Below are 22,117 nucleotides of genomic sequence, written 5' to 3' on the forward strand. Positions count from 1 at the left end.
CTTTGGCAGAACATCACTTCAGACTTCTCCATGTTAGTATGAATAGAAGCAGACGTCTGTTGATCCAATCCTGTTTCATTATATTTGTTGTTGTTGTTAACTGTTCTCGAGTCGATTTTGACCAATGGCGATCCCATAGATGGGACATCTCTAAGAATCCCTGTTCTCCACTGCTCTGCTCAGTTCCTGCAAATTCATAACTGTGACCTCCCTAATAGAGTCCACCCATTTAGTGTGTGGTCTTCCCCACATTCTGCTTCCCTCTTTCCTATCATCATTGTTTTTTCCATGAGTCGTGCCTTCTTATGATGTGCCCGAAGTACGACAGCCTCAATTTTGTCATCTTGACTTGTAGGGAGATTTCTGGCTTGATCTGCTCCATGATCCATTTGATGGTCTTTTGGGCTGTCCATAGAATCCTCAGCACTCTTCTCCAGACCCATATAATCTCAAATGAATGGATTTTCTTCCTATGTTCTTTCTTAACTGTCCAGCTCTCACATTCATACATGGTAATAAAGAATATAATGGCTTGTATGATTTTAACTTTTGTGCTGAGTTGTATATCTTTGCATTTTAGGATCTTTTTTAGTTCTTTCATAGCCACCTCCCCATTCTCAATCGTCTTCTCATTTCCTGGCTGCAGTTCCTGTTTCTATCAATATTTCATCCCAGATATGAGAACTCTTTTACTATTTCTATTTCTTTATCGTCTAGGTGGAATTTGTCCAGATTCTCTGTTGTCATTATTTCTGTTTTCTTTATGTTCAACAATAAGCATGTCTTTCCACTTTCTTCCTTGTTCTTCCTTATTAGTTGTTCCAGGTCCTTGAGGTTTTCTGCTAGTGTTATGGTGTTGTCTGCACATCTTAGACTGTTGATATTCCTTCCTCCTATTTTCACTCCTTCTGTGTCTAAAGCTGCTTTTCTTACAATATGTTCTGCAAATAAATTAAACAGGTACAGTAGGCTCCTTATTTGTTTTTATTAAAATAAATAAATAAATAAATAAATAATATTATATTATATAAATAAAAATATTATTCTCCCTTGTCCTAATCTTTCATCCATCTTTGTAACAGTCTGAGGGGTAAAAACTCTGCAAAATGGCAATGGGCTGGCTTTACCATGTAGACTCTCAACAGATTAAACCAATGAAGTCCTCTTGACAGGACTCCATTTTAAAGAAAAAAGTCATGTTAGCTGCATAAAAGTTTCCCATTCCACCCTATCATTGTCTTAGGAAAAAACAACAACAACCTAAGAACATTTCAGATGTAACCATTTCCAGAGTGGTAGTTGAGTTAGTTGATATGGTGGGCCTAATGTATTGGTGGGCTAGCCACCCACAGACTGGAGTTCCTGTGGATTGCCTTACCCCATCTTAACCAATGGAGGTACACATCCATGGGTGCACCGACATGTGAGCATGCACATTGCCACCCATTCACTAATATGAGCTGTGTTTTTCCCCATTTGTAGGGGCCCCCTGGAACCAAACACCTGCGGATGGGAAGGGCACACCGTCTTATTTATTTATTTATTTATTTATTTATTTATTTTATTCTTTCATTCAAGGGAGTTACATCCCACCTTTCTTCCAAAATGGGATTCAAGGTGACTTACAATAATTTTAAAAGATAGGACTAAAATACTGATTACAAGAGTTAAAAATAATTAAATATTACCAACATTAAAATATAAGTTAAGAACAGCTTGGGGGAAACAGATGAACCAGAAGGGGTGGCTTGAAGCAGCCCCTTCTGAAGACGGATTTGGGCTGTGGCAAACACATACTGCAGCCCCAATCTGCCTTGAATCTGGCTGAAAAAGGAGTAGCAAAGACCCACTCCTTTTTTGGCTAGCAAAAAGCTGGCTTTTCTTGCCCCACCGTGGGTTGAAGCCAGCTGCAAGCCACTCTGGCAGTGTGTGGCGTATAAATGCCACGCCATCAGAGCATCTTGAAGCCGCCTGCATCTGGGCAGCCTCCCTGCTTCCAGGCAGCTTCAGGCATCATCAGAATGTGTGGCATGTGAATGCCATGCTCTTATGACACCCTGAAGGCGTCTTTTATGGGCTGTCTGTTCCGGCCCCTTAGTTAAAACCAGTTAAAACCAGTAAAGCATTAAGACAGCACACTACACAAGTAAATTTCATCCACCAAAAACCTGTCTAAATAAAAATGTCTCCAGCTGCTGGCTAAAATAGAGCAGCGAGGGGGCTGACCTGACTTCCTGTGGAAGGGAGCTCCACAGTCCGGGAGCAGCAAAAACAAGAGATTCTGATAGAGACATTATAGCATATACTTTCAGTGTTTAGAGAGTAGACTCTGGTTCACTAAAGTTTATGTCTTAATGCAGTGTTCCCAAATGTCATACCTTCCAACTATTTTAGAACTATAATTCCCATGAACATCAGCCAGCAAAACTGTGAGGAATAATGGAAGTTGTGGGCCAAAATATCTGGTAGCTTGCATGCATTAGAGAAGACTGTTTTAATGAGAGAAGTGCCACTAGATTTCATTGCTTTTGCATTTTTAATGGCCACTAAAACATCTAATGAGGGATTCTCAGGAGGCTTCAAAAGTCCCAGATATCTTCCCTTCCTTGGCTGCCAGAGTCATGGTTTTATCTCATCAAGCCCACTCCATTCCAACTGACTTAAGAAACTGAAAAATATGTAGTCCTTTAAAATTTTTGGCGTTAACTTGAGAAATAATAAATATTATTCTACTGGACAGGCACATACTTTTCTATGGTAATCCTTCATAAGCTAGGGATCAGTGTCTACTAGCAATACTACCAAGCCCTCCTCAGAGACTCCCTGCAAATAGAAGCATCCACTCTGAAGGCAAGGAAGTTTCCACTATATAATATTATTATCACAGCACTTCCATTTATCTAATTTAGGCATGCAGAAGATTAGAGATGCTTTCAACTTCAATTTTCATTCACAATAAATTATAATTTCATTTACAGAGCACACCTGTTCAGGATGTTGGCGTATATGGGCATTGGTCCTGACTTTCTATAGGGAAGCCAGGTGCTGTCTCATGACTTGCTAGAGCAGGTTTTGACTTGAATGCATGCAATGTACATGTAGCTCCCCTTTCCCCCTTTATCAAGATTGACTTCTTAATAATGATCTTGCACTTACAATGGCACCCATGCACACATAACAGAAATTCCAATACTGCCAGGAAATCCATTTCTAAATGATAGAGTAAATGTCTTGTGTGTGCAATATCCATCTTTTAAACCTGGAATCTTTAGTCAAATGGTATCAGATTTCAGAACTGGGAAAAATATCTGCCCCTATCTCCAGAACCATTTTCAAGAGTAAGCTGTACTAGAATAGATGGAGTTATGGTCTGGCCTATTGTATGGGTACCCTTAATAGATAGCAAACTCAGACCTGTTATGAATGACAAATGTTGCCCTTAGTGTAGAACTGAGTGATTCAGATTCCCAGGATGGAATGCAAGCACTTATCCCATTACAGTGGTACTAAGTCCCAGGGTAAAATAATGGATTTGGATGGAAGAATTCCATATGAACATGGGAAGCTACCTTCTGTTGACCCTGTTCATGGCTTCATTTTGTATGGCTTCTGCATATGAACTGTGCGCTTTACCATGGAGCAATGGTTTCTTCACATACAAAATCAAAGTTCCATTCTGCTACCAAACAAAAAATGGTTCTGGCCAAAGTGTTACATCTCAAGTTAACCTGTTACTCCAAATTGTTTGAAGACTAAAAGCTCAGTATTTCCCGACGTAAGGAAAATGCAGGGCACACTTAGAAGTTCAGTCAATAAGAACCAAGCATTTGAGTACATCCAGCAGATTAATAGTTGCAAGGTGGCAAAAGACACAGTGAATATATTGCAAAGTGCCTCTTAACTAATACGTAGATATACACATCCTCTCTAAATACATGGCGGAGATCAAATCAGCAGGTACAAAGTAATGAATCTGGATACAACACAATTATTTCCCCCCAGGATAATGCTTCTGCTAGAGAATAATTCTGCTTTTCAGCATACACCATGACCCAAAAGGCAGAACAAAGGTACTGAGATTGTTAATGTTATAATAGTTTTGTTGTGTAACTGAAAATAAAGAAGGGGATATTGTTGAATACGAGCACTTCATAATTCCTAAAGTTATTTTGAGATTATGTTCTTAATCCATTTTCGTATTACTTTGCGGGTGGCTTCATTTCTCATACTTAAAAGAGAGAAGGAGGGAAAGAGAGAGCAACTCTACAGTCTGAGCAAGTTAAATTTCAGATATCTTCTGGACTCATCTGAACTTTGAATAGCAAGCCGCAGGAACTTGCTGGTATAGAAAATCTCAGCGTCATCAAACAGCACTCTATGCTTACACTCTCCATGTTCTGCTCAACCTACGCATACGAAGTCAGCTTTTCAACAATGAATGCTCTTGAAAAGGAAGCTTACAAGAGACTTCTTGGAAGTATGCCTACACACTGCTCAAACGTCTATTATGTTTGTTTCCGTGTAACAACGCCTTTGTACAACCAAGCTATAAGCATTCCGCTGTGGGCTGTAATATGTCTCAAGGTCACCAGTTGCTGAGTGCAGATCTAGGTTATAATCTAGAGAAAAGTAAGCATATTTATCTTCAATGTAAAGTCGAAGGCTTTCATGGCCGGCATCCATAGTTTTTTGTGGGTTTTTCAGGCTATGTGGCCATGTTCCAGAAAAGTTCCTTCCTGATGTTTCACCAGCGTCTGTGGTTGGCATCTTCAGAGAATGCTTTGCCTGGAAAAATTGGGTGTATATATACTGTGTGAGCCTGGGAATGCAGGAGTGGTTTGCATGTGTATTGTTCTGTGTTGATGGCTGGCCTCAGGCTGGGAGGCTAATGCCAAAGAGGATTAATGTCTGTTAATTGGTGATTATTGTCTGCTAGGGAAGCCCCTGGCTCTGAATGGTTTCCTATTTGCATTTGCTGAGTCCTTATTTTGCTATTCCTCAGGACTGGTAGCCAAATTTTGTTCACTTTAATTTTGTTCACAGATGCTGGCGAAAAACTATACTTGTCTTCTATTGTTTTCAGCAGTATTTATGGACATAGAAGCATAGAAGCAGAAATCTGATTGTATAACTCTTCTTGTATCAGCAGTTGTGCCTTGCTGGTCCAAGTGGATGGGTGATATCTAGAACATGCTTGTGCAAGTGGTTCCACAGATTATGCAAGAATTTGCAAGCAGTTGTGATTTCCTTAAGTGTGTGTACATGCAAATCTTAACATCGGCCATCTCATGTCCCAAACTGTAAATGGCTGCATGGGGGGGGGGGGGGGTCTCTAGCTTGAAGCTCCTATTGCATACAGCCTTGGGGCAATGGTGCAGCCATATGCAACTGTGTGAGCCTATATTAATGCCACACAAGTACAGAATAAGATCTTTGCCCCCAAAGTCCTGATTTATGACGAGAAGGCTCGCTCCAGCTATCTGTCACAGATGTTCTCACATATCAGAAAAAGCCCCTCCCACTCCAATATTTTGTAAAGCACATGTTTTGGAGGTAGAAGATCAAAGGTTTCATTTGTACCAATCTCAAATCAATAGGTATCAAGTAGGAAGTGCTTGGAAACATCCTTGAGAAGCTATTTCTGCTGAAAGTCAGAGGAAGCAGAACTGGGCTAGATAAATCAACAGAAAGCAGTGTCTTGGGTAAAACGAAAGGACCAGCTTTCTTTGCATGTGCACCCACCAATCTCTCCAAACCTCTCTCTTTCTCTGCAGGACTTGAGGTGAGGATACCTGGCAATCTTAGACAAGAATAAGACAGTTTATGGGGCCCTGCCTACACTGAAGCATAGTCAGACCTTGGTAGTCTTATCCACAATGTCCCGCTAATTGTTGTCCTGCTCATTAGATCTGGGACAAAACCACAGTAAAACACTGGAGGCAGGTGTCCACATCCCTCTATTTTCAAGCGCATTAAACAGGTCCTGTGTCCTACTTTGCCACTCACTTGCCAAAATGATTACAATGCAATAGTTTCTGTACATGTGCAACATGTATTGTTTGCATGTGCAGAATGTGCAATACAATAATCTTTTATTGTGTTGAACTTTTGATATGGCAGGCAGCTACCCTAAACAAAGGCACGGTACAGAGCACCCAAAAAGGGTGGCCTGCCGGCGTCTGTTTTTCCGCTGGAGGGAAGCCGCAGCAGCCAACCGCCTGGTTTCCCACCGGCAGAAAAAGAACCCGCAAAAAGCAGGTTCTTCTTATGCTGTGGTGGCGGCTTAACAAGTGTGCCATGGGCGCACTCATTAAGCAAGTCCCGCACGGCACCAGGCAGATGCCATGCAGCGCTTGCGTAACAATGGCGGCGCTCATGTATACAGGGTGCCACCATTGTTATGCCCTCGTCACGTGCTAGGATTGAGGGGTGTGCCGCCCCGAGGCAACCCTAGCACATGACGAGGGCATCACGAAAGGCTCATCTGTTCTGGGCCAAAATGACAGGATGTTGTCAAAGCTGCCAACAAAGAGAAGGAAAAAGACTGTAGTGGCTGTAGTGAAGAAGTTGCAGAGCAACAGCAAACACATCCTACTAGAGTGATAATAATAATAATAATCATAATAATAAAAGTTTATTTTTATCCCGCTTTTCCAACTTTGATCAAAGCGGCGTACAGATTTATATAAAAAATACATCGAGATGAAACAATTAAAACAGCATTTAAAAACAGTCAAATAACAACAGCAGGGCCAGCTGAGTGGGGGAATCCATAAACATTGCAAGGTCGTCAACAGAGGGGGTAAAACATAGCATGACATTTCATGGGGGGAAGGCTTGGGAGAAGAAAAAGGACTTAAGATTCTTCTTAAAAAGATCTAAAGATGTGGTGGAACGGAGCTCGTCTGGGAGATTGTTCCATATTCTGGGGGAAGAAAAAGAGAAGGCCCGTTGCGAGGATCTCACATAACGCACAGTTGGGACCTCCAGCAAGTTCTTCCCTGCTGACCTGAGTGTGCGGGGCGGATTATATGGGGATAGGCGGTCCTCCAAGTACCCTGGGCCCAAGGCATTTAGGACTTTATAGGTCATTACCAACACCTTGTATTGAGCCCAGAAGCAAATAGGCAGCCAATGGAGACCTTTCAAGATAGGTGTTATGTGGACTGACCTAGAACACCTAGCGACCAGTCTCGCTGCCATATTTTGCACCAACTGTAGCTTCCGGGTTTGGTACAAGGGTTGCCCCATGTAGAGCGCATTGCAGAAATCCAATCAAGAGGTTACCAGAGCATGTACTACAGTTTCAAGGTCCCTCCGGTCCAGGTAGGGGCGCAGCTGGCGTATCAGCCGAAGCTGATAACAAGCACTCCTGACCACCGCATCCACCTGAGATGACAGCTGGAGCGACGAGTCCAGAAGCACTCCCAAGCTGCGAACCAAGTCCTTCAAGGGGAGCGTGATCCCGTTTAGGACAGCATGGCAGATCTCACCACCCGGTCCCGGGGAACCTATCACCAGTACTTCCGTTTTCTCTGGACTCAGACTGAGTTTGTTTTCCCTCATCCAAACCATTACCGACTCCAAACAGGCATTTAGAGGCGAGATGCCATCCCTAGTCACAACATCAGTGAGAGACACAGAGAAACAAATTTGGGTGTCATCAGCGTACTGATAACACCGCGCCCCGTATCTTGGGATGATCTCTCCCAGCAGTTTCATGTAAATGTTAAATAGTGTGGGGGACAAAATAGCTCCTTGAGGGACACCAGATGTCAGTTCCCTCTAATCGGAGCAGATGTCCCCCAGCTGCACCATCTGGAATCTACTCGAGAGGTAGGAACGGAACCACTGGAGCGCAGTGCCCCCAATACCTAACTTCCTCAGGTGTTCCAGAAGGATACCATGGTCAATGGTATCAAAAGCCACTGAGATGTCCAAAAGCACTAACAGGGACACGCTTCCCCTGTCCATGCCCAGACGGAGATCATCGACTAAGGCGACCATGGCAGTCTCATAGCCCGCCCGGAAGCCGGTTTGAAATGGGTCTAGAAAATCCGTTTCATCCAAGATCGATTGAAGCTGGAAAGCGACTGCTCTCTCGATCACTTTCCCCAAAAAAGGCAGCAGTGATACAGGCCAATAGTTGTTATGAATCAGGGGGTCTGAGGAGGTTTTTTTTAGCAGGGGTTTCACAACTGCTAATTTCAGTTTAGATGGAAATTGTCCCTCTCTTAGAGATGTATTAATTATGTGGTGCAACATGGTTACCACCGCATCCCCCCTCTGAGCTGCCAGCCATGAGGGACAGGGATCGAGAGAGCACGTCATCTTCCTAACACTTTGAAGGATCTTGTCCACTTCCTCGGTACTAACAAACTCAAAGTGATCCAGTTTAATAGGGTCCACGGAAGCTCTGGACACCTCTCTTATAGATTCTGAAGGAATACTGGTGTTGAGTTCAGCGCTTATCCGAGAGATTTTATCCGCAAAGAAGTTGTTAAATTTGTCACAGCAGGCTTTAGATGGCTGTAATATAGGGTTCAGGGGAGGGGGCAGATGTGTTAGCTCCCTCACTACCCTGAACAGCTCTGCTGGATGCGACTCCGCGGACGCAATACGTGCAGCATAAAAAGAATGTTTAGCTGCACTTATTGCCACTCTGTAGGCCTTCAAAAGTGACTCTAGGAGTGCCTTGTCGGCTAAGTGATGATGTCTTCGCCAGTTGCGTTCTAGTTGTTGCACAGCCCGCTTCCTTTCCCTGAGATCTTCCGTATACCAGGGTTGTTTTTTGGAAGCAGACCGGAAAGGATGCTTGGGAGCGATGCTGTGTATAGCCCTGGAGAGATCAGTATCCCAGATGTTTGTCAGGGCATCAACAGAATCGCCGTCAGTTCCAGCCATATACCCCTCTAGGGCTTCTTGGAACCTTTTGGGTTTGTCTTTCAGTCTGCATCTACTATGAGATCTGACTCTGTGATTTATGAAACGGCTGTTTCATGACTACGTTATCTTGTGGACTTTGCCTGGATTTATGGCTTCTGACCCTGGACTGTTTTTATCGGATACTACTGGTTCCTTTAGCTTCCAAACCTCTGGCATTCTGCCTGCTATTGCAGTGTGAGAGCAGGACACCTACCCCTTTCCACGATCAGGCCATTCAGTCCAGTTCCATAGAGGCTGTAGACTTGTGGAGGATTAAGCTTTATTATGCTGTTGTTGAGAAGGCTGTTTGCCAGCAGCTAATTGCCTGTTTATCCTATGTTTATTTTTCACTTTGAAAACATAGCCACTGTCAGAGGATTATACAAAGAATATTCTTGCTGGGGATATTCCAAATGGGAAAGAAAAGAGATACATATACCTTCTTGGGCAGGGAGCGGGGAGATTATTTGTATGATACCTAACAACTGTTTGTAAATTTCGCATCAGATTATCATTTTAAAATCAGTGGAAACAACTCTCTGATTTTACATAATGGAGGCTGCAATCATGCCATGGGACAGCTGTGTCAAGGCAAAAGAATCTGTCAGTTCTCCTCATTCTCCCTACTTCTAGTAACACATTTGGGTACTGGACATATATACAAAAGAAAGTTATCATGTTGAGAGAGAGGTCATGCCTTTTCCATGTTCTTCTATCTTGTGAAGGTTGGTTCAAGTACTTATCTCTTTGCCTGTTATAATGTAACTGTGATGCCACATAAGATGTAGCAAAACATGGTTTTCTGTGTGTGTTGATATGTACCAAATTCTAGTAGTGCATCTAGTGACTGACAAGTGTGAAACGACTGATGGCAAGTGCATATTTGTATATTAATGGGGACTGGCTGAAAGAATAAGGACAGATACAGCTTGGAATAATGTAGCGTGAGTTAAGCCGGAATAAAGGAACCACAGGCTGGAAGGCTACTGGAGGAGAAAACAAATGAGAGAAATTTGTAGGTGCTGAGGAGAAAGCATTGTCAAGAGTGGCATGATGATTAAGTGTGAATGTGAGGGACAGTATGGAATAAGTTTTTATTTGCCATCAAGTCAGCTTTGAATTATGACAACCCTATGAATGAGAGGCCTCCAAGAGTCTCAATCATTTACTGCCTTGCTCAGGCCTTGCAAACTGAGCACAGCCCTGGCTTTCTTGATTGAAGAAAACCACCTGTAATGTTGTCTTCCTCTTTTCCTACCGCCTTCCATTTTCCCAGAGCAGAACAGCCTCAGTTTAGATCAGGGGTAGGCAACCTTTTTGAGCCGGGGGCCGGGTTGCTGTCCCTCAGGCGACTGGGGGGCCGAAGCCGAGGGGTGGAGCTTCGACCCTCCGGGGCGGGGCAACGTGCCAGGGGTGGAGCTTCCACCCTCCGGGGCGGGGCTGTGTGCTGGGGGTGGAGCTTCCACCCGCCAGGGGCGGAGCTTCCACCCTCCGGGGGCCAGGCCTCCCCATTTTTGCTGGCTCCTGCAGGGCCCCAGAGATGGCAGCGGGCCCCGCAGAGGCCCCCTGCCACCCTGGGAGCCCCCCTGCAAGGCCCCAGAGATGGCAGCGGGCCCCGCAGAGGCCCCCTGCCACCCTGGGAGCCCGCCTGGAGGGCCCCAGAGACAGCAGCGGGCCTCCCAGAGGCCCCCTGCCGCCCTGGGAGCCCTCCTGCAGGGCCCCAGAGATGGCAGCGGGCCCCGCAGAGGCCCCCTGCCGCCCTGGGAGCCCCCCTGCAGGGCCCCAGAGACGGCAGCGGGCCCCGCAGAGGCCCCCTGCCGCCCTGGGAGCCCCCCTGCAGGGCCCCAGGGACGGCTGCGGGCCCTGCAGAGGCCCCCTGCCGCCCTGGGAGCCCCCCTGCAGGGCCCCAGAGACGGCAGCGGGCCCCGCAGAGGCCCCCTGCCGCCCTGTGAGCCCCCCTGCAGGGCCCCAGGGACGGCTGCGGGCCCTGCAGAGGCCCCCTGCCGCCCTGGGAGCCCGCCTGGAGGGCCCCAGAGACGGCAGCGGGCCCCGCAGAGGCCCCCTGCCACCCTGGGAGCCCTCCTGCAGGGCCCCAGGGACGGCAGCAGGCCCCGCAGAGGCCCCCTGCCACCCTGGGAGCCCACCTGGAGGGCCCCAGGGATGGCAGCGGGCCTCCCAGAGGCCCCCTGCCGCCCTGGGAGCCCTCCTGCAGGGCCCCAGGTACGGTAGCGGGCCCCACAGAGGCCCCCTGCTGCCCTGGGAGCCCGCCTGGAGGGCCCCAGAGACGGCAGCGGGCCTCCCAGAGGCCCCCTGCCGCCCTGGGAGCCCTCCTGCAGGGCCCCAGGGACGGCAGCGGGCCCTGCAGAGGCCCCCTGCCGCCCTGGGAGCCCGCCTGGAGGGTCCCAGGGATGGCAGCAGGCCTCCCAGAGGCCCCCTGCGGCCCTGGGAGCCCTCCTGCAGGGCCCCAGGGATGGCAGCGGGCCCCGCAGAGGCCCCCTGCGGCCCTGGGAGCCCTCCTGCAGGGCCCCAGGGTCGGCAGCGGGCCCTGCAGAGGCCCCCTGCCGCGCTGGGAGCCCACCTGGAGGGCCCCAGGCACGGCAGCGGGCCTCCCAGAGGCCCCCTGCCGCCCTGGGAGCCCTCCTGCAGGGCCCCAGGGACGGCAGCGGGCCCTGCAGAGGCCCCCTGCCGCCCTGGGAGCCCACCTGCAGGGCCCCAGGGACGGCCTGGAGGGTCCCAGAGACGGCAGAGGCCCCCTGCCGCCCTGGGAGCCCTCCTGCAGGGCCCCAGGGACGGCAGCGGGCCCCACAGAGGCCCCCTGCCGCCCTGGGAGCCCACCTGGAGGGCCCCAGGGATGGCAGCGGGCCTCCCAGAGGCCCCCTGCCGCCCTGGGAGCCCTCCTGGAGGGTCCCAGAGACGGCAGCGGGCCTCCTAGAGGCCCGCCGCCGCTGCCGCCGCTGCCCCAGCGGCCGCTATGGGCGCCGCCATTTTGGGCGGCAAAATGGCGGCGCCCATAGCCCCAGAGGCCGCTATGGGCGCCGCCATTTTTTCGCCCAAAATGGTGGGGAAGGTTGCGCGAGACTTCACCGCCATTTTGCCGCCCAAAATGGCGGCGCCCAGAGTGGTGAAAAGCCGCGATGGGCGGCCGCGTCGTCGTCGTCAAGAGCAGCTGGGGGGCGGTAGCCAGGCCTTCGCGGGCTGCATCCGGCCCATGGGCCGGAGGTTGCCGACCCCTGGTTTAGATAGACCAGTTATTATTCATGTGTCACCAGAGTTACCAGAGTCCCCATTCGTGCCCTGAGAAAATCAGGGTCATATGGGCTTTAGCATTTGGTGTTCTGCCCCCCAGAGCCCTTTTCCATAGTCTCATGCATGCCATATTTCCAGCCAGTCAAGAGATGAGCCAGTCAGACTGGATGTGGGCTCTACTGCAGTGTCTCCATCTCAGATTTCAGCCCCAAATTAGCAAGAGTTAACTATATTGCTTCTGCTTATATACAATACAGCCTCAAAGCATTTTCCTGTATTATTTTGATGTTCATGAGTTCACAAAGAATCGTTACCCCAAACCAGGTATTGGGCTGCAACCTCTAGTCCTAGAGGGGCTCGCATTCTCCTCGAAGGACTGTGTTCACAGTCTGGGGGTGCTTCTTGACCCATCGCTTCAGATGAGGAATCAAGTGAATGCAGTGGTCAAGAGCGCCTGTTATCAGCTTCGGCTGGTATGCCAGCTGCACCCTTTCCTGGAACACGGTGACCTCGAAACTGTAGTACATGCGCTGGTAACCTCAAGACTTGATTTTTGCAATGTGCTCTACATGGGGCTACCTTGTGCCTAGTCCAGAAACTCCAGTTGGTACAGAATATGGCAGCCAGGTTGGTCACAGGAACAGCAAGGAGTGACCATATAACACCAATACTGAAGTCACTCCACTGGCTGATTGTTAGTTTCCGGGCACAGCACAAGGTGTTGGTTATTACCTTTAAAGCCCTACATGGCTTGGGCCCAACCTAGCATATTAGGGAACAAGAGGATTTCCTGGACACAATAGAACTAACCATCTTGGATGAGTACCACGCAGAGGAAGATGCTCGGGTGGAAGAGGTCACTTGCCAAACAGAGGAGGCAGACAGCTGGAGGAATGTCACAAAGAGAAGTAAGCCAAGAAGGAATTGTTCAGGGAGCTTGCAGCTAGAGAATCGATTCGAAGCTCTTTCCCTTATCAAGGAGGATGAAGAAGAGCAGCATGGACAGACTTCAGGGACGGAGCAGGGGAGCCTGAGAGTCCCACCCGAGGGAACAGTCGCTGCTAAGCCTCAGAGGAGGCGTGTGGTCGTAGTGGGGGACTCCTTGCTGAGGGGTACAGAAGCAGTAATTTGTAGGCCTGACAAGATGTCACGAGAGGTGTGTTGTCTTCCAGGTGCAAAGATCCGTGATGTGACAGAGAGGCTGACAAGACTGGTCAAGCCTACTGATCAATACCCCTTCCTTTTGGTCCACGTGGGAACTAATGATACTGCAAGACACAGCATTCAGAACATCAAAAGGGATTACGAGGCGCTTGGTAGGAAGCTGAAAGGAATGGATGTACAGGTTGTCATCTCGTCTCTTCTGCCAGTCGAAGGGCATGGTCCAGGAAGGGAGAGGAAAATAGCGGATGTGAACAACTGGCTTCGCAGATGGTGCTTCCAAGAAGGATTTGGATTCTTTGATCATGGGCTGCGGTTCCATGAGGAGGGACTTCTTGCAACGGATGGGTTGCATCTCACGCAAGTTGGAAGAAATGTCTTTGCCAACAGACTCAAGAATTGATCAGGAGAGCTTTAAACTGAGTTCCGTGGGGAAGGGAGACAATATTAAAGAAGGCGAAAGGGATGGTGAAAATAGTCAAACTGACATAGAGGAAACAAGAAAAAAAGTGCAAGGACCCAACAGTTGGAGGCAAAAAAACTTGCACAAGCAGCAAGTAAATGGGACCCATGGTCTGCGATGTCTCTACACTAATGCACAGAGCATGGGAAATAAGCAAGATGAACTCGAACTCCTAGTACAACAAAGCAAATATGATATAATAGGCATCACTGAAACCTGGTGGGATGAGTCTCATGATTGGAATGTGGAAATAGAGGGGTATAACCTTATTAAGAGAAATAGGCCAAACAGGAAAGGAGGAGGAATAGCACTATATGTCAGAGATATTTACACCGGTGAAGAGATCCTGGACATCAGTCATGGAAGCCAGGTGGAGAGCATCTGGATAAGAATCAAAGGGGAGGGAAACAACAAGGGTGTTACGGTGGGAGTCTACTACAGACCCCCAAGTCAGACTGAGGAATTGGATGATATCTTTCTAGAACAGATGACCACACAGTCAGAAAAGAGAGATGTAGTAGTGATGGGCGACTTCAACTATCCTGATATTTGCTGGAAGTCAAACTCAGCAAAATCCTCAAGGTCTAGCAAATTCCTCACTTGCCTGGAAGACAATTTCATGGTCCAAAAGGTGGAAGAGGCAACAAGGGGGTCAGCTATTTTAGATCTGATCCTAACCAACAAGGATGACTTGGTTAATGGGGTGCAAGTGGTGGGATCATTAGGTGGAAGTGACCATGTTCTCCTGGAGTTTGTAATACAGTGGAAAGGAGAAGCCAGGCAGAGTCAGACACGCATCCTAGACTTTAGGAGAGCGGATTTCAGTAAACTTAGAGAAGTATTGAGGGCGATTCCATGGTCAGAAATACTAAAAGATAAAGGAGTTCAGGACGGATGGGACTTTCTCAAAAGGGAGATACTGAAGGCACAATTTCAAACAGTTCCAGTGAGAAAGAAAAACGGGAGGTGTCTCAAGAAACCAGGATGGATGACTAAGGAACTTTCAACTCAGCTGAGTTTGAAACGGAACATGTATAAGAAATGGAAAAAGGGGGAAATCACGAAAAAGGAATTCAAAGAACTAGCAGGCATTTGTAGGGGTAAAGTCAGAAAAGCTAAAGCGCAGAACGAACTCAGGCTTCCTAGAGAGGTTAAGAACAATAAAAAGGGCTTTTTTGGATATGTCCGCAGCAAGAGGAAGAAGAAGGAAACGGTAGGGCCACTGCGTGGAGAAGATAGCAAAATGCTAACAGGAGATAGAGAAAAGGCAGAATTACTCAACACCTTCTTTGCCTCAGTCTTCTCAGAAAAGGCAAAGGGTGCTCAATCTGAGGATAATGGAGCAGAGGACAGAATAGGGGAATTTCAGCACAGAATGAGTAAAGAGATAGTAGAGGAACACCTTGTTAATCTAAATGAATTTAAGTCTCCGGGACCAGATGAACTCCATCCAAGGGTATTAAAAGAACTGGCAAAAGTAATATCGGAGCCATTGGCAATCATATTTGAAAACTCCTGGAGAACAGAAGAGATCCCAGCAGACTGGCGAAGGGCAAACATTGTCCCCATCTTCAAAAAGGGGAAAAAAGAGGATCCCAACAATTATCGTCCAGTTAGTCTGACATCAGTTCTAGGAAAGATTCTGGAGCAGATCATTAAACAGAGAGTCTGTGAACATCTAGATGGCAATGCCATAATCACAAAAAGTCAACATGGGTTTCAGAGAAACAAGTCATGCCAGACAAATCTGATCTCTTTCTTTGATAAAATGACCAGCTTGGTAGATGAAGGGAATGCTGTGGATATAGTATATCTTGATTTCAGTAAGGCCTTTGACAAGGTTTCCCATGACATTCTTGCAAACAAGCTTGTAAAATGTGGGCTAGACAAAGGAACTGTTAAATGGATCTGTAATTGGTTGACCGGCCGAACCCAAAGGGTGCTCAACAATGGCTCCTTTTCATCCTGGAGAGAAGTGACCAGTGGGGTCCCACAGGGCTCTGTCCTGGGCCCAGTGCTATTCAACATCTTTATCAATGACCTGGATGACAGAATTGGGAGCATACTTATCAAATTTGCAGATAACTCCAAATTAGGGGGAATAGCTAATACCCCAAGGACAGGATCAAGATTCAAAATGACCTGAATAGACTAGAAAGCTGGGCCAAAGCTAACAAAATGAAATTCAACACAGAGAAATGTAAGGTATTGCACTTAGGGCGGAAAAACAAAATGCACAGATATAGGATGGGTGACACCTGGCTGAATGAAACTACGTGTGAAAGGGATCTAGGAGTCCAAGTAGACCACAAGTTGAACATGAGTGAACAGTGTGATGCGGCAGCTAAAAAGGCCAATGCTATTTTAGGCTGCATCAATAGAAGTATAGTGTCTAGATCAAGAGAAGTAATAGTGCCACTGTATTCTGCTTTGGTCAGGCCCCACCTAGAATATTGTGTCCAGTTCTGGGCACCACAATTCAGAAAGGACATTGAGAAACTGGAGCGTGTCCAAAGGAGGGCGACAAAAATGGTGAAGGGTCTGGAAACCATGCCCTATGAGGAATGACTTAGGGAGCTGGGGATGTTTAGCCTGGAGAAAAGAAGGTTAAGAGGTGATATGATAGCCCTGTTTAAATATTTGAAAGGATGTCATATTGAGGAGGGAGCAAGCTTGTTTTCTGCTGCTCCAGAGAACAGGACCCGGAACAATGGATGCAAGCTACAGGAAAAGAGATTCCACCTCAACATTAGGAGGAACTTCCTGACAGTAAGGGCTGTTCGACAGTGGAATGCACTTCCTCGGAAGGTGATAGAGTCTCCTTCCTTGGAGGTCTTTAAACAGAGGCTGGATGGCCATCTGTCAGGGATGCTTTGATTTAGATTTCCTGCATGGCAGGGGGTTGGACTGGATGGCCCTAGTGGTCTCTTCCAACTCTACGATTCTATGATTCTATGATTCTATGATTCTATCTAAGGGATAACCTGCTTCCATACAATCCGCCCCATACACTCAGGTCCTCTGGGAGGAATTTACTACAGCCCTTAAAGACCAGATTGACAGCGACCTCCCAGAGGACATTTTCTGCAGCTGCTCCCAATTTATGGAATGGCCTGCCGGACGAGGTCCATCAAATTACCAATCTAGAGAGCTTTAAAAAAAAAAAAAGCCATTAAGACGGATCTCTTCCGGCAGGCCTTCCCGGAATAAAATACTCGGCCATGAATAAGACTTCCCATCTGTTGAACTCTGCCCATGGTTATTATTTAGATTATTTGGATTTTAGCATGTTAGTTTTAATTTATACTGTTTAATCTTGTTTTAAGGGGGGGTTACTATGTATATATGGATGTATTTTAGCTTGTTGTATGCCGCTTTGATTGCCTGGCAAAAAGCGGGATAGAAATTTTAAAAAAACCATTTATTTTCTTATTATTAATATCCACGGGCATTGCTATATCTAGCAGGATCTATTCAGTTGGAATGGAGAGTACATTGTATTTAGCATAGCCTAGTTGAGACCAAATATTTTTCTCTCTCACCAGCATGGTTTATTTTCATCAGTGTGTATGAGTAGTTATCAGTTAGAAACAGCACAACTGTTTATCAATAGCATTTATCATCTGTTGGAGGCAGACTTCAGTCACCTGCCTTCTCTCTCCTCTTTGCTTCTTATATATCTTGTCTTGTTATACGTTCTATCCTAATCACTTGATATATCTCTATAAAAGAAGAATCCGCTTACAGTACTCTGTTTATTTAAACTATTAGTCTCCTCCCCTAGAGATGATGCAACACAAGATAGCATAAGAACTTTGCTACTGGCTGCCTTCCATCAAGGTACATCAGGCATCATCATCATCAGCCATTGCTTTGTATAACAACACTGACTTTGAGTTTATTATCAGTCAAATCTTGTTTATAATTGTGTTGACTTTCTGGCTGGAACTAAGCTGTATCTAGGCTCTTGATAACACACACACACACACACACACTGTACATTACACAGAGCTTTCCGCATTATATTTTATGTACTTTATATATCTTACAGTCTTTACATTTTCCGGGGCTTAAATTTTGCAATTTCTAACTCAAATCAGCCTGCATCTTGTATCACATTTACTTCTTGACTGTTGGTTCATGGGGCTTCTCTCTGCTATTTTCATATTATTGAATATTAGGAAAAGGAATCTAGATGCTGCTGCCTTTGAAAAGGGCCCTTTATCCATCATTTCTGATTGAGAAGGCTTGAAACTATTGCTGGATTTTCGAGTGGTAATTTAATGCTGAACTACCATAGATCAAGGGTAAACTCTCTAATGCTTAGGCTCTGACTAGCAGCCAGTTACCCCTGGGAATGCTTCATATTGTGTATAGATAATTAAGATCTCTTTAAAGGTCTTCTACAATTGCCTCATTGTACTTACTAGAAATTTCACTGGCTACAGACAGGTATCCATTTCTTAGCAATGTGTAGAGGCTTATATTTAAGCATAAAACAGCTATAATTGTGTATTAATAATCTGAAAATTATTTAGGTAAACAAATTCATTGGGTCAATTATATGGTAATTCTATTTCAGGAATAATTTGTAATTAAGAGTGCCTCACTCACTCCTGATTCCTTACCTAGCTTGAATTTGGAACTGTTAATACAAGATAGAAAGTGGAAAGGACTTGGCTCACATGCAAATAACTAGCAGACCAGTCTCACTAAGGCAACATGTGTGAGACATAATATGGCAGTTCCTATAATCCATGTAAGAGCCAGAATGTTGTAGTGGTTTGAGTGTTGGACTAGGAGACTGGGAGACCCAGGGTTTGAATCTCCACTTGGCCACGGAAACCTATTGGGTGACCTTGGGCAAGTCACATTCTCTCAGCTTCAGAGGGAGGCAAAGGGCAAACTGCCTCTGAACAAATTTTGCCAAGAAAAACTCTGCGATATGTTTGCCTTGGAGTTGCCATATATCATAAATTACTTGAAGAAACACAACCACAACAGTACTAACAACAAGAACAATCCTTGTAATACATAACTGGGAAAATACTAAGTGAGAGTCTGTTCATTTCTGGCAGAGCATAAAGCCATTCTGGTCGCTATTCTAGCCCTTAGTCAGGAGGGTAGACCTGTACCCATGCCCCATTATGGTGTAGGTACGTGGGGAACGGCTTATGTAAAGGGTATTGGATAGTTCTTTACACAAGCACCTGAATAATGCAGCCACTAACATGACCTGGAGTTGCAGTACCATAACGGCCCAACAGTATTTCAGCTTTTAGCTCCCCAAAAAGCTGGTGAAAATAAAGGTAGTAGGTATGATCAGTATCCTCTGAGATCTTTTGGTTGTATATCATTCAGAGAGAGGCATAGGGAGTGTATTCATATAGTAGGCAAGAGTGTGTCATATTTTCTTTGTCTTTGGTATTCATGTTGTGATATGCTGTTAAGTTAGTTTCAACTTATGGTGATCCTACGAATGGGAGACTTCCATGATCTGGTCATGAACAGCCATCCTCAGCTCATGCAAGCTCAGGATAGCTGTGGCTTCTGTGGCTGAATCAATCCATCTGTAATGTGGTTTTCCTCTTTGCTTTCTGCCTTCCAGTTTACCAAGCAATGGTGTCTCATGATGCATCCAAAGAAAGAACTTCATGTGGAATTCAGTGGATGTAACCAAACATACTGTCAAGGCAATACTTGCCTTGCTAAATACAATTTCACTCTTCTTTCAGACCCTTTTATTCCCCTGGTTTGTTGCTTCTTCTCTGCACCATTTCATTTCTTCTTCACCCTTTGCTTTTGTCAGCCTCATTTGTCCTCACTGCCACGGGATGTGTCTGCGAATTAGTCTCACTGATGTCATTATATCCAATGTAGTGTTACAATGACAGGAGTAAAATTACATGTGTCACCACAACCAACCTCTCAATAAATAGCAGTGAGGGCAAACTAGAGGATGGAACCAACCACCAAGAAGCAGCAGCAGTTGGGGAATGAGAAACACTGAATCAAAACAACTTTTAAATCAAAATGCACTTTAAATTGTTTGAAAGTAGTGCTGTTCTTAATAACATCATTTATTTAATGGGTTTTTATTTTCTTTTACTACTATGACTGGTTTTGGCCATATTTTGTTTCAGTCGGTGTTGTGAGCCACCTTAGGTGCTACATTGGGAGAAAAGCAGGATAAAAATGAACTAACAAAACAAACTTTGGTTTGAAAGAGGTAAAAAGAGTTGAAAATGGAAAGCAGTTTCAGGTTACTAATGAAAATGGACAATTGTTCAAAGTCATTGTACCAGTGGCAGTCATGCTCTGCCTCTCTGTAGATTTAGAAGTGTGGAAGGGAACCATGAAAACTGGCACAGTTTTCCCCTTGTGCCAACACAAAGTGAGATTTGCAAGCCTGCAGGATAGACTTCCTCATCCTGGCATCCTCCTGATGTGTTCGCATGCAGCTGCCATCATCCCCATCTGATTGCAGTTAAATTGTAATCCATCATATTTGAAGGGTGCTTGGTTGTACTGCTATTGCCCCATACAGGCACTTGCATGGTCAACTCTCCTGCCTCTACCATTTAAAAATTACCATAGAGTAGGATGGGAAATCAGTTTGAAAGCTCTTCTCTCCAATTTAGTTGCAAGGCAGGATTCCATTCCTTGGTGTAGCTTTGGTGATCCTCCTCCTCCTGCTCCTCTTTTAACCATTATTATTATTTCATTGAAGGGAAAACCGGCCATACTGAAGCTGTGCGAGTGGTATTTCAGCCAGAAACCATCAGCTTTGAGAAACTGCTCAAGGTCTTCTGGGAGAATCATGACCCGACACAAGGTAGAGTGATGAGTGAGCCAGTATTTAATTATCTTACTAATTACAGCTGGGATAATTAGTGTTCGAGCCGCTCAAAAGAGATGAACCTTGAAATCGCACTGCAGCTCCAGAGAGTATGATTGCAGGCATTTATTGATGGGGTGGGGAGGAATGAAGAACTCAGTGCTCACAACGCTGGCTTTTCCCACCCCCCAGATGTCTGTGCTGTGAAAATTCCCACAGAGAACAACACAAGACAATAGATATTCCTCTCACCTTTGATTATTACAGTTTCCTTCCATAATGTTCTTGTTGGTCTTTCAAATTAAAGGCCTCTTTCTCTGCAGCTTCACAGATGATAATTTCACTCAGGCATGGAGCCTTTGTCCTCTGTGCATTCGGTGTTTTTTCATCTTCCCTGAATTGCTACAGGTATCTTTTTTATGATGAGAGGAGATGAGTGAAAGGTCTGATGGCATGGGGCTTGGATGCCATTAATAGCAGCGTGGCAGGGAATTGTTTTAGCTGATCCTTTGGTTCAGTGGATCCTCCTTGGCAGCCTCTGCAGGCTGCAAATCCTGCACTCGTGGCGTAACGATTAGAGGTAGACAGATTTGTCTGTTTTGCTTTCTAAAACATTTGTGATTTTTCAAGCATAAGTTTGTTTTGTCCCATGTCTGCATTTGATTGCTGTTTTTAACAACAGTCCTCACAGAAATGTGTATTTTCATGCACCTGAAAATTTGTATTCCCCTTTGCATGTAGTTTCCCTTAATAAATTCATTCTTTGAAATAGGAAGTTTTATATGCATTTGTAATTATTCATTTAGATAGAAGAGCCATGGTACAAAATTCAGGGAATTGAAGAACACCAAATAATAATTGCTATCTTTTTAATTTTTAGTATTATTGTTGATGTCATGTTATTGTATAGGTAATCTACATATTTTTCATGTATGATGATATGGAATCCGCACTGGAAGAAGGGTGATATAAAACCCTCCAAATAATTGTAATAATTAAAAATTCTACCCAGGGATCATTTACTGATAGAACACTCTGTAATGTAACTCTTGACACTGATCTTTTCATTCCAGTTTAGAGGTCTTGGAGCTGGTTGTTCCTTGAAAAGGTGAAGCTGGATTCTCATATGCTGCCATTCACACAAAAGAATTGTTCTACTAAGAACTCAGTGTAGAGTGACAAAAATCTTTTATGCAGAGTCCCGCTGGATTAGACTAAAGTTCTTTCTGGTCCAGCATTCAGTCAAATACACCCAGAAAGTTCATAAGCAAGAGTAGAAGACAATTTTGGGCCCACAGCTGGTATTTAGAGGCTTCCCCACCTCTAAACCTGCATGTAGCTAGCTGAAGTATGGTGTACTTCAGTTTGTTTTCTTTAAGAAAAGAGGATTCCACTAGGGATCCCATACTGTCATCTTTCATTGTCTAGTAGCTGAAGTGAACTCAGGACTTTGGAAGTGCCTCTCACTTTCAAAAAATCCAATC

At 45.6% G+C, this 22,117-nt stretch overlaps 1 protein-coding gene across 5 annotated transcripts in view; it reads left to right on the plus strand.

Moving 5' to 3' along the window:
- The window catches only part of MSRA (methionine sulfoxide reductase A), a 305,188-nt gene that overhangs the window by 142,655 nt on the left and 140,416 nt on the right, over nt 1-22,117 (plus strand). For all 5 annotated transcript variants that reach the window (XM_089528791.1, XM_089528792.1, XM_089528790.1 and 2 more), the window contains exon 4: nt 20,526-20,630. In XM_089528791.1, coding sequence (XP_089384917.1) covers nt 20,526-20,630 — 105 coding nt within the window. The remainder of the gene's footprint in view (nt 1-20,525; nt 20,631-22,117) is intronic.

This window comes from Sceloporus occidentalis, unplaced genomic scaffold (genome assembly GCF_023333645.1).
Source record: "Sceloporus occidentalis isolate IW3139 unplaced genomic scaffold, rSceOcc1.0.p SCAF_6, whole genome shotgun sequence".
NCBI classification, from domain to species: Eukaryota; Metazoa; Chordata; class Lepidosauria; order Squamata; family Phrynosomatidae; genus Sceloporus; species Sceloporus occidentalis.